The sequence below is a fragment of the Pleurodeles waltl genome, chromosome 7 (genome assembly GCF_031143425.1).
Source record: "Pleurodeles waltl isolate 20211129_DDA chromosome 7, aPleWal1.hap1.20221129, whole genome shotgun sequence".
Classification (NCBI taxonomy): domain Eukaryota; kingdom Metazoa; phylum Chordata; class Amphibia; order Caudata; family Salamandridae; genus Pleurodeles; species Pleurodeles waltl.
Genome location: NC_090446.1, coordinates 1,312,736,133 through 1,312,751,206, shown reverse-complemented (window position 1 = coordinate 1,312,751,206; position 15,074 = coordinate 1,312,736,133). Strand labels below are relative to the sequence as shown.

Below are 15,074 nucleotides of genomic sequence, written 5' to 3'. Positions count from 1 at the left end.
AACATGAGAGAAAAATATGATAATACAGGAACGGATTTTTATGTGACGGTTCGAGGGCACTTTGTTTGAATTTCTTGAAAGTGGATTCACTGCAAGAAGTAGGCACAGGAAAGAGAAACAAACCGAATTATAAATAACCATGATATATAGACCTCATCATAGAAATGATTTTACATAGGTTTTGTAGATATAAGTGGTATTCATTCTTTGTATTCAGACACACATTTTTAGTATGAACAATGTTATCCATCTCGTCACTTACTTTCTGAGGCAGTTTTATCAATCGTATCCTTCTGGGTTTATTTTTACACTTGTGATAGTGAATCGTACTGACATTGATTTTTATGAAGAAACTTCTAATGTTTTTGAATCAGCAAATGATATTCCTGGAGTACCCATGGACCCTTCCCCTCTTTGGCTCAATGGTGCTGGAGAATATGGACTATCCTTGCTAGGGAACATCTTGCATTGTGAAGGGGGAAAGTTACAGGTTCAACTCCACGTGGTGACCCCTCGTGCACTTTATATTCACGAGACAGTTGTCTATCTGAATATCTGAGTATTGTATACAGAAATACTCTCTGAGATGAATACTGTGTTCCCAATTTTGCTTACAAAATATCATCCGCTGGGCTGTAGATTGACTATTTTAGTGCCACTAATGCAATATTTTAGTAGACAACATTTCGGACGCAATATTTCTGTCTGACAATATTCTATAAGTGATATTTGGGTGTCACACCTGGTGGGACCACCTTCTGTGACTTGCCTACCCCGTTCAAGGCCCCTATGTTTCAATTTTTTAAATGTGAACTCACAGCAAGAAGTAGGAGCAACAATCAGCAAGGGAGGTTAATACACATGTCTATTGCCCCTGTCATTTATGAGGTATAAATCTGAATAATGCTGTGTATATAGCATAAGCATTGATTCACCAAAATGCCTGGGAAAGAGGATGTGACACCACATATCCTTTGACCTTAATGACATCACAGGAAGTGACATTATATGACCCTTTGCCCTGAGTTTTTCCTCAGAAAGGCATGTCACATGACCCTAACATCACGAAAATGTACATCACTGACATTCCATAGACGTTCCATAGTAATAGCATTAGTACACAAACAAAGGCCTATTTTAGGTACCACCTGTTGACTTGAGCGTTGAAAGTTCTAAGGCAAAATACTTATCCTGAAGTGTACTAAGCAAGCGAAGCAAATAAGCCAGACCCCTTTTAAGGGGTATCTCCCACTTGGAAAAATTTGAAAGGAATGGGGTGACATTGTACATTTTGAAGCACGGTTTTCCCATAAATATGCTAAAATGCATTAGGCACTGAAAGGGCACTAATTAAATATTAAAATCCTTGCCCTATATGTAAAAAATACCTCCATTGTGAATGGGACAGCATTTTGTCATGAGTGCTCCCATATTCCATGGGTGCCACCTTATATTAAAAAATTACGTTAAATATGTATGGGGTAGAATTTTGGAACTTATGCTGCCCTTATACAATAGGCCCTTATGTCAAAAATGACTTCAGTATGTAAGAGCCAACATTTTGTCATTATTGCTACCCTCCTATATGCCAGGATTTCCAATCTTATGGCAAGAAATTGCCTCCATTGTGCTGGTACCAGCTTTATGCCACTGCTGTCCACATGCCATGAATTTCTTTGAGTATGCTAGTATTTTTTCATGGGTGTCCTATATGCAGGGCCATTGGAATTATGCATCAAAGGAGGACCAACTAATGCAGTAGGGTTTACTAAATTTATACAGCAAGAAAATACAAATCATGCAGCATAATGCAGCATATTTTGTAATAGTATCAGTTCATTATTTTGTCAGTTTTATACATGTTACTGCTGTCTGGACAAATGTTTCACCTTATTAGTACTGGTTTCACCTTATTAGTACTAGATTAACACTCAAATATAGCAATGTGCAACAGAAAGGTGAGTAGCCAACCTTTGCAAAGTGCCTTCCACTGCACAACAAGTGCTATCACATTTTTAGTAACTTTTGATTCATTTGAGCTAGAAACTATTTTTTTTAATTTACATCTGCAAATTATGCAGCAGGTGGTGGATTGTTTGCCAAATGTGGCAATTCCATATTCATGCAAAAAAGCTGCAACTGTGGAATAGCATTATTCCAATGGCCCTTCCTATATGCCATGATTTACTTCTAAAATGTCAGTATCAGTATTTTACCATTGGTGCCCTTTATGCCAAGAATTACCTGAAGCATACCAGTGTCAATATTATGTCACAGGTGACTACCATGCTCTGAATTGCTGCAAGTATACTACTACTAGTATTTTGGCCTGGGTATCTCTAAGAGACAATAATTTACTTCAGTATGCCAGGAGCACTCTCAGACTTGCAAGCATCACATCCTCATTCACATTCAGTCACTAACTCTCACTCATTTATTATCGCTCACACTTTTACATTCTCTTACACTCATTCTTATTCATTCTCACTCACTCACTTGCATTCATTCTTAATCTTACTCATTCTCACTCACACCTCACTGACACTCACACTGATTACTTAATAACTATTTTCGCCGGATTTGTGTCATTTTTGTGACCCAACCCCAGTGCAAAGTGTTAGGATGGGATCTGCTATCCCACACAAACCAGGATTTGCATTGAATAGTAAAAAAGTAACACAAAGTTGGACTATACTTTGCTTTGCAATATCTTGCGTTAAGGGCTGTTCTGTGGGTGTTGAAGGAGCATTCCCATGCAACCACCTGTACTTGTTGACTCAAATCCGTATCTACAGCCAGGGGTTTTGGTGTTCCAGTCAAAGCTTTCAACTGATGCAATGTTGGGTGTGCAGAACGCATGGGCTGGGAGTCTCTACAATGCCCTGAAATAATCCTGAAGATTGTTTCTCCTCGGGCTTTTTCCTCTTTTCTGGCACTTTTCTGCTTTGGGGCTTCCTGTTTCAGCAGCAAGGTGGTTACTGGAAGGGGATGCCCATGCGTCTGGCAGTCAAAAACTGTGGAAATCTGGGCATTCAGTGCAACCCATAGCCAAAGACTCTGCGAGGAATCAACTCCATGATCGAGGTTGCAGCTGTGACCCCTGGCAACCACAAAATGACATCCATGGTTATAGCTCGCGAATTATGTATTTTAAATCAGACCAGAGGCACTTGTTGAAGAAGGGCTCTGTCAGAGAGAGGTCTGGAATTGAGGGAGGGATTTTGACATTGCACCTCCTGCAAACGTGTTTAAATCATGCAAAAAATACATCTGATTTCACTCGCCTAAGGCCAGGAGCCATATGGTTCTTAAAAAAGAAGAAATATAAAAATACTAAATAATATAAATATCAAAACAGAGTAATGCATAATAATTGTGCAAATGCAGACTTTAACAGCCCCAGACCCTCCCCTTCACATGTGGAGTCCCCAGACCTCCATCCTGTTACCCATCATTTTCAGTCTCTAGATGGCACCCTGCGGACTCTTCTATGCAGATGCCAAGCAGAAGCACCATTATGTTGACAACATCCAACTCTATCTCAACAGCTCAACAACCAATGACATATAGAGACTCAAAGCCTGCCTTGGACGCATTCCAACCATGAATACTAAACTGCCTGATGCATGAATCAGAATTCCTCCAGTTTGCCAACATGGCTAAGCAGGCTGTGGTTCAGTTATAGCTCTCCATCTTAGACCTAACAGCTGTACAGCGCTTTGTTGCTAGTCTGAACAATTTGCACGTTAGAAATACCAAAACATACTTTTATAGATACATTGCAACAGGCTCATACAATATTTTTTCTTTCTGGGTCGTATACAATTGCCTTTACCTATGGCTTAATGATGATCAACAGTGCAGTGCCAAATAATATTTCCCCAGTCTCTCAAAGTCGAGGAAGAGTGAAGGGAGTGCCAAAACACAACGAGTTAAGAGCAGCAGTAACAGAGGGCGGATGGGTGAAGGGAAGCTTGAGCTAACTGAACATTAACCATGAGGGATTCTATTACAGAAATGTTGTACTAGTGTAAGAAAACTTGAAACGCATTTTCACAATTTGTACTGGTTTTGTAAAAGTAATTGACACTGACAATATTTGCACCAGGGAAAAACATGGTACAAAATTGATTTTACGAGGTTTTTCCGGGTTTACAAAATATAATGTACAAAAATAAAAATTGTCCACTTTTGGGATGTAGAAGATGGATTATGATTAAACAAAATCAGTTCGTTTCACCCATTTATTATGTGAGTATCAACACACTACAAGATCTGTTATTTTTTTTCCCCAAGATGCTATTCACCAACCATTGTTTATTTGTTAAAATTGCAATGACTCACGTTAATTTACAAACAGAAAAGCATAGAAATCACGTTCTGAATTGATGCACCAAATATTTCTAATTTTTACCCTGGAGTGTACATTTTTCTCTACAGGGGCGTAGATCTGGGGGATTGGCGTTTTCGGCGCTACACCACCCTAAAAATGTATTCAGTAGTGAATATTTGGGTACAAGTGCTTTTAGTCAGGTGAAGTGTCTGTCGGATTTCACATCGGATTTTTACATGGCCACACTGACAAAAACACACACACACACACACTCTTGTAAAGGCCTTAAAAATGTAAATTTAACAATTATTGAGATTTAAGTGCCCTAACAATCCACACTCCTCTCTCTTTCCACTGCCCCTTAAGCCTTAAGCCTCCCTCTGCTTCACATGTAATGTGTTTTAACAAGATGTCCCACTGTGATTTTTTGGAAATATGAAGGTCACACCCCACAATCATACTGACCAAGCTACACACCAAAATTCTGCATCATAGACTGGGACATTTGTTTACAGAATTACATATTTCAGGACTAGCAAAACAGTGCAAAGCGGCTGCACATAATTGTTTTCTAAAATGATTTGGAAATTGCAATTAGGTTTATTTTGTCTGTGATAGGATTCGGGGCTTTCTCATCACAAGTCAGTTCCACGGATGTCAAAGGTTTCAGGCCTACAGAATATCAAGAAACTCAAGGGGAGGCTAGTCCTTTCAAATTAATTCACTCCCCACTCGGGTCACGAGAAGAGGATGTGCCAATAAACCTCCTGAACATTGCAAAATCTTCAGGCAATCAGGAAAGCCTGCCTCATTGTTTGAAAGATGTTTAACAGCAACATTTTTGTAGTAGACATAGCAGAATAGTTTTCTCAGTTTTCATATCTACTTTTGATATATTATCTTCCTTATACATGTATACTCTCAATATGTACCTATGTATCTATATCGTTATTGCCTTACTTCTACTGTCGAAGAGAAAAAACCTTTGACTCTAGTCAGTGCACTACTCTGTCTCACCCTAAACCTCTCTCAATATATCCTCTGCCTTCACTTTGACTCATCCCAAATCCCAAACCTCATTTTACTAATATGATTTCCAAAATAACCCTGTTTAGACTCTTCCCTCCTCTACCTCTCCTTAGATCACCCCAAACCTCATTTTACTACTAAGATCTCCCAAACTCCCCTTTCTAAATTCTTCCCTCATCTATCTTTCCTTTGACTTATCACAAACCTCATTTCACTACTTTGAGCTCCCTAATCCATTTCTAGAGACTCTTCCATCCTCTAGCTCTCATTTTACTCATCTAAAAAATCATTTTACTACTAAGATCTCCCAAATAACACATTATAGACTCTTCCCTCTGCTATCCCTCCATTATCCTGTTCAATCCAACTAAAACCGCTCAAATGAACTCACATTTTATTCTAATCCAGCACTAATACTTTTTGGTTTCTGAAGCTGTGTGATACTCGCCGAAAAACACTTTGACACCTTGTCAAGGGTAATAAGCGGTATATAAATACAATTACAATTTGTATCACTACAAAGTCTCTGTTGTGTAGTCCTTGGTGCCTTTATTTATTTTGCCCAGAGCACTTTTTAATAGTACATGCTATTGCTTTCCTTCTGCCCACTACTCAACCATACCCTGATAGTGGAGTGATTTCCATGGTGTACCAGAAAAAGTATCACACCCAACCTTTTCCCTAGATGTTATAGTATTCAGCTACATCACTGCGTTCGAGTGCTTAATTTGAGCCAGTTGTTTCAGGTGTGGGGGCACCAACACTTATTTTTGAGGGCCGGCACTTATTTTTTCCTCAAGCATTTACTGTGAGCAAACAATGTATATGGGAAAGACGGAGGAAGGGAAAAGCAAAAATGCATCACAAAGACGGAAAGCTGCAAGAATGAGCTGAAGGGGCAGGGAGTGGCTGTAAATAGGTTAAAGACGCCCAAGATGGTTTCAGGATTACGCTGCATCTGTATTCCCTGCTTGCACATTTAATTGCAGCAGCCGTGTGTTTCAGAGGAGCACAGCACATTTTTATTTATAAATTAAGCACTGCTATCTCCCCATCTGCCATCCATAGGAGGGGCCAAATTAGTCCCTATGATATAGCGCCCCTGGCTGTGCATTCCCTCATTCTTTATCCCAAATAAATTTTTTACACTTTGCCCATCATGCGGCCCCGATTCTCAAAAATGGTCGCTAACAAACCTTCCTCTTGACCAGGCTCAGTCTCAGCGGGGGCAAGAAGGGATCAAAGACGATTTCGCTGGTGTTTATATCAATAGGCGATTGCCGCTTCCCAATGGTGCAGAGGTTCCAAGCTGAGTTCACCAGCCCCCAAAATGCTGGCCCTGAAAATGGAGGGAAAAAAAAGCAAAATGAATGACTAAAGAAGAGATAATGAAGCTGCAGACCACATATTCCCAAAGCCACCCTATGGGTACCATTTAAAACGGCCTTGTATGTGCAATATTCATCACAGGGTTATTGACATTCTTTTGTGTCTTTTCCTCTTTTGGTTGTTTCTGTTTTTTATTAATACAAGTGAAAAATGCCTGGAGAAAGATTATTTTCTACAACATACCTAATAAATAAAATGCACAGATAATCGTAGTGAACAAACACACATTAAATCGCTAGAGACTTCTGACTGTTAAGCTCACATAAATGTAAGTTGAATAAATATTATTATTAGCATTTTATACCAGGGTACCACCCAAAGAAAATAAGCTTACTTAAAATACTACGTAGGACCTAATAATGTTAAAAAGCTACATACACATGGACCAAATACATTCAGTAGCAGAATATTCAAATCGTACTACAAGGTAGACCAAAATAGTAGATGCAAAAATAGGATGCTAAAATGTTGCCTTTTTAATTCAATTTAACTTTATTCGGTACAACGACCATAAAAGCACAGAAAAAGAAACACATTAAAAAAATTGCATGATATCATATAATACAAAAACAATTGATCAAATCCATTAAAGTCACCTAGAAATAAATAAATAAAATAAAATGTGATATATACATAATATACATACATTAAAAAGGACCGTACGAGTCTTAAGCAATTTACAAAATTATGACTCCCAGTAAATATTAGTATAGCTTGAGCATGGGTAAACAAAATACACAATACTAAGCCAGTGGGAACTGTAACTGAGAAATAAACCCACAAATTTCCTCGGACTTTAGCTCTCCTAGCAACGGTTGCCTAAAAAGGTGGTGCAGGGGTTGTAATCCATAATCCACAATACTGCCTATAGCACCTTGCATCATAATCAAACCTAATAAAAGTATCATATATCAATAAATTCAGTGCAGCCTGATCATAAAAAAAAAAAAAAATCAATAAGCTTTAGTAAAACTATCGACTCTTAAGGGGCCTTGATACTGATAAAGTTGTTTTGTTAGTAACAACATAGCCAGCCATTAGATGTACTAGTTAGTAGCAACCCCTTTGTGAATTGATCTTGGCCACAAACTTATGGGTACTCAACCCATTGTCACCTAAAATGTTGGCACGCTTATGTCATACGAAGACAAGGACTCAGCTTACGAAGTATACAATTTGCTCCGCAGTGTTTGTCCTAAATAAAGTCAGTGCCACCTGAAAGTTTGCAATCCCTAGAGATAAACAGAGAGGTAAGAGCCATTGACGTCTTGCTTTGTTCGCAGTAGCCTGGACAGACAATAATAATATGATTAATCGACTCAGAAGCCAACCACATACATGACATAAAGCAGAAACACATCCCTCAGACCAAGCGCTATAAAAAATGTTTAAAGGAAAACACTCATACCTAAATCGCAGGTAAAGGCTCTTAGCCATTTTTAATATGTTGAGAATGCAGATGGACAGTTACTGAATATCATGAAGGCTCTTATGAGGCCATTGATTTTGACCTGTGAACTGTGATTTGAGTGTGTCTCTCAATTGCTGTCCCCATCAATTTTTAATTGGAAACATATTTGGATACAGATTTGTTTTGGCAAGATGGGTGTCCTTTGATCAACTTTTAAAGGACCAGGGAAAAATAAATTAGTGAATGAAGAGCTAATGAGTTGGCACTAAATTCGATCAAATGGTGGAATGTCTGATTTGTGATGCTAGCCATAGAATTACTGAGACACAGTTGATGGGTTTAAGTTATTTTATAATTTTGAAAAGATTTTCCCAGAAACTGATTGCAAAAGCAGACAACAAGCAACATGTTTTATGATCTTAAAATAGGTTTAATTGAAAGCGAGTTTGGAGTAAACTTTTCTCACATGAGTGTGATTTTGTTGATGAAAATCACATGAAAGTTGGTGCAGCAGGAATTTTAGTACTGTCCCTCATGTCACAGTAATCATTTATGTGTATTATTTTATTCATTAGGTTAATCAAAGTTCTAATAGTTTGATAGTATAGTGCTGCACTGAGAAGCCATGATAGTGTGCATACACTCTAAACTATGGGCCTCATTATGAGTTTGGCAGTCCGTGAACCACAACAGTAGCGGTGGCGGTCCGACCGCCGCAACTTTGGCAGTCAGACCACCCTATTACAAGTTTGATGCTCGGACCGCCAGCGAGGGCCAACACCTCCATAGACAGTGCAGCGGGACCACAGTGGCCAATGTTGGAGATCCTGGCATTGGGACCATCATGGACATTACTACCTGCAGTACCATCAAGCTTTTAATGGCGTTCCCATCGCCATAGAAAGCTTGGCAGTCAGGCAGGTAAGGGGCCCAAAACAGGGGGTCCCAAGAGGTACAGCCCCAGGGAGGATGAGGTGGGGGCTGCTGTGGGCCCCCCAAACATTTGGGTTTCGAGTGTGCACTGTGTCCCGTGATGCATGGGCACAGTCCGCCCGTCGTGCTGGCAGGTGGGGAACCATGGCTGGCAGTAGCTCCATTATGCCGCCCCTGCCTCTTCCCATCAGTCATGGCAGCCAGGAACTGGTAATCCAGCAGTCTTTGTACCGTCAGCCTGGTGCCGTTTCTAAGACTGCCCCATGACCGTCCGGGGATCCGGCTGCCAAACTCATAATGAGGTCCTAACTGATGAATCCCATGTGGTATAGAGTTTAGGTTACATATTAAAGAAATTAACTGGTCATCATGTTATATTTTAGAGGGAAAACAAATAGTTTACATTCAAACAATCATAGATTTCTAATGGGAAATATTTTAAATTTGTATGCAAAGATAGAAAAATTTGTTCTGAGCCATATTAATAAAAATGTATGAACAGAGTTATTTTCAAAGTTACTGTAACATGAATGCTAATGGTAGTTTACTAATGCTGAATTTATAATTTGTGTATTAAAATGTGTTTGTTTCATATGTTTTAATGTGCTGTATTAATTAACTTGCATCAACCTAAATGAGGCCTCTTAAACCCTGTATTGGTGACTGTGCAGAAAATGCCTAGTCATCTTGCTAACATGAACCTTTCTTCCAGATTTCGTTCTCATGAAAATGTTAGCTTGGTAATAGATGTCTATTGTTTTACACTTAGTGAGTATGAGAAGCTGTCCTTGAGTAAAGAACATCCAGGACTGTGGACTGGCAACATATACAAATCTTGTATGGAAGAGTACAGATGGACACCGCTCTCATGACAAACCTGAAAAATCTTGCAGGTGCTGCAGACTGAGTCGCATGATCTTTTCTATTGGATGTCAAACCTTCAACATCATGTAGAACGATGGACTGACAAATCATTTTGCCCTATGAACTTTACTATACCATTCCCCAGGTGAACTCTGGTAAGATGCAGCAGTGGCGTAACAAAGGCCCCCGTTGCCCCTGTGGTGCCCCCAAGCTCTAGAAGGCCCCCTCAGCACAGTACACTGTGAACAGGCAGCAGGCTCCTCTCAGGGCACAGGGAGGGTAGGGCCCCCTCTAGGTACTTTGCAGGGGGACCCCTCAAGTTTCATTACACCACTGAGAAGCAGGGTCAGAACCCTGAAGAATCTCAAGCAGAATCGGAAGCTGGATTCCCCTTTGAGCATTCTCTCTTGGTTAACCCCTTGGACTCTGAGAGGTATATTCCTTTCTGCCCTTGCCCCTTTAAAATTCTTTGCTGAGGTTTAGAGATTTTCCCGAACCCACAGAAGAAGACTTTTGACAGAGAGTCTGAAATTCTGACATTTTCCCTTTTTACTTAATTTTGCCCACTTTCACCAGTGATCTGTTGCCCCAGATTCCTCTTTTCCAAATTATTTGTGCCCTTTTTGTTTTTTTGCTTCAAATGTTCATCCCAGTGCATGATTATACCCGATTGGCTAATCTGTAGGGTTTCCTGTGCTCAAATTAGCTGAACCTGGATAAATTTAAATCACCCTAATGCTTATTAAAAGTGAGCAATGCTTGTTTTCTCTATATCACGTTATTCTTCTGATGTTCTGTATTGTATTTGTTGAATGCTTAGTTCTACTAATGCTAGTTCGCTTGAATCTTTTCCATTGCCTTGGTCAACCCTTAGTGATTTTGTATCTTTAGAACTTTGTGCCTTGTTACAAACCTGGCAGTCTCATGACCACCAGGTTCGCGGATGGTGGTTGGACCGCCCCCAATGCGGTGGTCCAAGTGCCATAATACGACCACAATGGTTGTGCCGCAGTCGGATCGCCAGGACCGCCAGGATTAGTTGTACCGGCTGGCTGATGGTCCTGGTGGTCTTAATCTACCAGCGCAGCATCGTTTTCCGCCAACAATTTCATGGCGGTAGCACTTGGCATGGGTAGTGCAGGGCCCTGCTGGCCAGCACCATCACATTGTCCACTGTCCGCTTTGCAGACAGTAAACATTGAGAGGGTGCTGGTGCACCCTGCATCCTACAGCAATGCCGCTGGCTCAATTACGAGCCATAGACAAAGCTGTAGGGTGTTTCGCGCTAGACCAGAGGGCAAAAACTCTGGTTCCTGCCCACCGACCTAGCAGGAAACTCTTAATGGGCCCGGCGGTGAGGCAGCTACAATGGCAGAAGGGTAAAAGCTCCTGCCGAGCTCGTAATCAGGCCCATTGTCTTGAGAAATGTCTATATGACTTTGAGTCCACTCTTGTAATATAACCCCTTAACTTTATTCCCGGCTGGAGTTTTCCTTGTTGGACACATTGGTCATACTGTGTAGTTGAATTGATTTGTATTGAAATTTAATGATTTGTTCTCCACACCCTTAAGCTGAGTTCAAAGATTCATTGACCTTGTCAGGCATTGATTCCTATGAAGGAAGAAATGTGTCAACAAAGTTATAGCACAGTGTGAGAGTAGGATGTTCAGAGATGGACAGGAGTTAGTATGGATATATCGAACCAGAGATTGTACAGTATTGGGAGAGGTGTTGGTTTGCTTTTGGAGGTAGCTGGCTTGTTAAAATGATGATTTAATTGTAGTGTAGCTCACTGAATTATATGAGCTTAGTACAAACCAACAATGATTTTGAGTTTCGTAAAGCTTTCTCTGTATTAAGGATTTGTCTTATTTCAATTGCAAGTAGTTTTGTGGACCAATCTAGGATTGGATTGTGATATTTGTTATTGGATTAATGAAGGGGTGGTCGTAATATCATTAAGGATATGATTATATTTGATAGACTTGTAGATATCTGTAGAGGGTTTGAGGTGTCTATGCCTTGCTAGAATTACTCTTCAAAGATAGTTGTAGTTAGTTGTTTATAGGCACATCCAAACATTTTGTGGGCTTTAGGTTTGCAGTAAAATAATTTTAGATTGCTTTGTGAAACAGCTTGGGGAAAAGAACAGACCAGTCAATTTCTAAAAGTAGAAGGTATTTAAATTTGCATGAGCATATAATGATGAGGGTAAGAATTCTGACTTGTTGGTTTTGTAAGCAGGACAGCTGGTGAAGAGTGAGAAAATTTAACGTGTTATGAAGGGTCACATATTCTAAGAAATTGGGCTATACATTGTGAAAGATGTGAGTCCTTCACAAGTGTTAGGTCCACAACTTTCTCTTTACGTGGAACCAGATACCCCATTGTAGCACTTGACTTTCTGATAGTAGCGAAGCAGAGCAGTTCAATGCCTACTCAGGGGGATAGTGTGGTCTAGTACACCCAGCTGGCTGGTACACAACATCAACAGTCATTAAATAAATGCCCAGTCAGCACATCTTCTTATAAAAAAGGAAATTTACTTAAATTCACTACTGAATACTACACATGAATTTACACATATCTACAATTGGGTAGATGGAAAAAGCTTTGGTGACATCCTCAAAGCAGTTGGCACCTAAGAAAACCATAACCATATTCCTACATGTATGCATAAACACAATATCAAAGGGTGCAATTATGAAAGGTCTGGCTTCGTCAGGGTGTTACCAGAAATCTAAAAATAAAACATTGCAAAATTGCAAACCACATTAGTAGCATCCTCTGGTGATAATGTCTCTCATTGACATGTATGATGACTTACGGTTCATGTAAACCTATTAAATAAAGCATTGCAAATTCCACCACATGCGGACATGAGCCCTTTTTCTATCTTTATAATGCTGCTATTGCAGATTTACACCAACCAACAGACGTACCTGAATTCCACAGCCTCTGTGATAAAGCACAAGTTTTGGAAGTGCTCACGTATGAAATCAATATCCCTGAGGAGAATGGACAGAAAACCCTAGGAGACATGGGGCACTGGAAATCCTGTGGCGACTTATGTGGGGGCACCTGCACTCCAAGCAGAACAGAAATGCTAGTCAAATCATTGGTGGCGCCCCTGCCCTTCCTATGGCACTACAAAAGAATGATATTCACATTTTGGGAGCATATGTGAGGATTCTGGGGAATTCCTTTCTTCCAAGGTGGTGAACCCCTGATGAGCAGTTTTTCCACTGTGCAAGTGGATGCTTTTGGTTATTTTTCCAAAGTGTCCTCATATGTTTTTACTTTTCATTTTTCAAGGGTGCCCCAGTCACATTCGGATCACTGGTAGCCTTGGTTTCCATTGGGAGCTGCAGAGGGAGCACCAAGGCCCTGCTGGCCCGTCAGCTCCCTTGTGCCCAGGGGATCCAGCAGCTTGCTCTTCTTCTGCCTACATGCAGCATGGGTGGGATGCTATCTAAGGTATGCTCTCTGCCCCCCCAGACAAGTACACAGGGGCCATTGGAGGTCGCTGCATCAGTCCTGAGACTCTTGGCACCCGTGGCAATGTTTTTGAAGCAAGTTGATGCTCAATGCTTTGCCTTCTGTCTTGGGGAGATAGGGTCCCTGGGACAGTTTTCATTGTGACAGGCTGGGGAGATGAGGTCTACGGGCATAGATGGCTCTGGAGAGTGGACTCCACGCACTCCCTCTCCCCATTAAAAATGTACATAGAAGTGTAGGAAATTGGGTGACTGGTTGAAGGGGATGAACCCTACTCAAGAAATATCCACAATTCCTGTTATGGTAAAGGCACAAGCAACCTCCAAATTAACCTACGCTTAACCCTCAGGCAGCTTGGCACAAAAGCATTGAAGCCTAACTCGCAGGCAATGTGTAAAGTATTTATGCAGCACACAATCAGTAATAAACTAAAAACACAATACAAGAAAAGGTCCACACCAATTTAGAAAAATACAATAAAATTTAATAAATTATTTGAGACCCATACAGTAAAAATTCAATCAGTAGAACCGGAGATATGCAGTTTTAAAGATTTCCGTGAAAAAGTGCCTAGAAGCACAAAGTGCTGACTTTGGCTATCTGGTCATGCCAGACGGGGACAATGTCACAAGATCAGGATGCCTGTGATGAAGCATGGGCCGGATACAGAAATGAAGAGCCTCATTTACAAGGCCCTAGCGCCACCAGAGCATCACTTTTTGTGATGCTGCAGTGGTGCTGTGCAATGCACCTTATCTACAAGGCGGCATTAAGCCTGGCTTAATGTGGCCTTGTAGATATGGGCTGCCCTGATGTAGTTTTCTGCTGCTAAGTGGTATACAATGGGTGTGGCTGTGGGTGTACCCATGCAACACCCATTGCTTTTTTATACTGCCTCATATTTACGAGAAATCATAAACCTGAGGCAGTGCCAAAAAACGAATGCCTCCCTATGGGAGTGGTGCAACAAGGATAAATACTTTGATTTCTTCTTGTTTTTTGCTCTTTCTATGTGTGCTGCTTTCTGCAGCACACATAGAAGGAGCAAATCACCATTAAAGATTGTTTTTGTGCAAGAAGGTGTCCCTTCTTGCACAAAAACAATCCCCGCAGCACAGCCATCCTTGCACCATGGTGCAAGGGCGGCTGCATTGGCAGTAGGCAGTTAATTTAGCGTCGGCATAGGGGTTGACACAGGGATGTACTGTATTCTTTTTAGTACGGTGCATCTCTGCATTTTGGAAATGATGCAGCTTGGCACAGCAAGATTGCTTGCGGCACCTCACTGCGCTATTTCCTTGTAGATGAGGCCCCAAATTAGGCCTCCCACTGAACAAAGTACCTTAAATCCTGGTTTGCAAAGCTTTGCGAGATCCCGCAACGAGGATGCTTCTCGCAACTGCGGTTCTGAAGAAGCTTTGGGGTGGGGATGCAGGGTTCTGTGTCATCTTCGTGGATGCCATTGAAGAGTGGATTGCAAAGCGAGGGCCTGTGTCAAGAATGTGTTGCTCAGCTGCGGTTCTGCAGAGACTGCGGGTTGCGATGCGAAGTCTGGCATCAGGGATGCATTGTGCTGTGGCTGTTCCGATGCAGCTTGGAGGAGACGCATCACGCT

The 15,074-nt window shown here is 41.0% G+C and overlaps 1 protein-coding gene across 1 annotated transcript in view; it reads right to left on the bottom strand.

Annotated features, from left to right (window-relative positions):
* CA11 (carbonic anhydrase 11) overlaps nt 1-15,074 on the bottom strand; it is a 616,839-nt gene that overhangs the window by 137,555 nt on the left and 464,210 nt on the right. Inside the window, exon 3 of the mRNA XM_069200634.1 lies at nt 6,559-6,701. Within this exon, the coding sequence (XP_069056735.1) occupies nt 6,559-6,701 (143 nt within the window). The remainder of the gene's footprint in view (nt 1-6,558; nt 6,702-15,074) is intronic.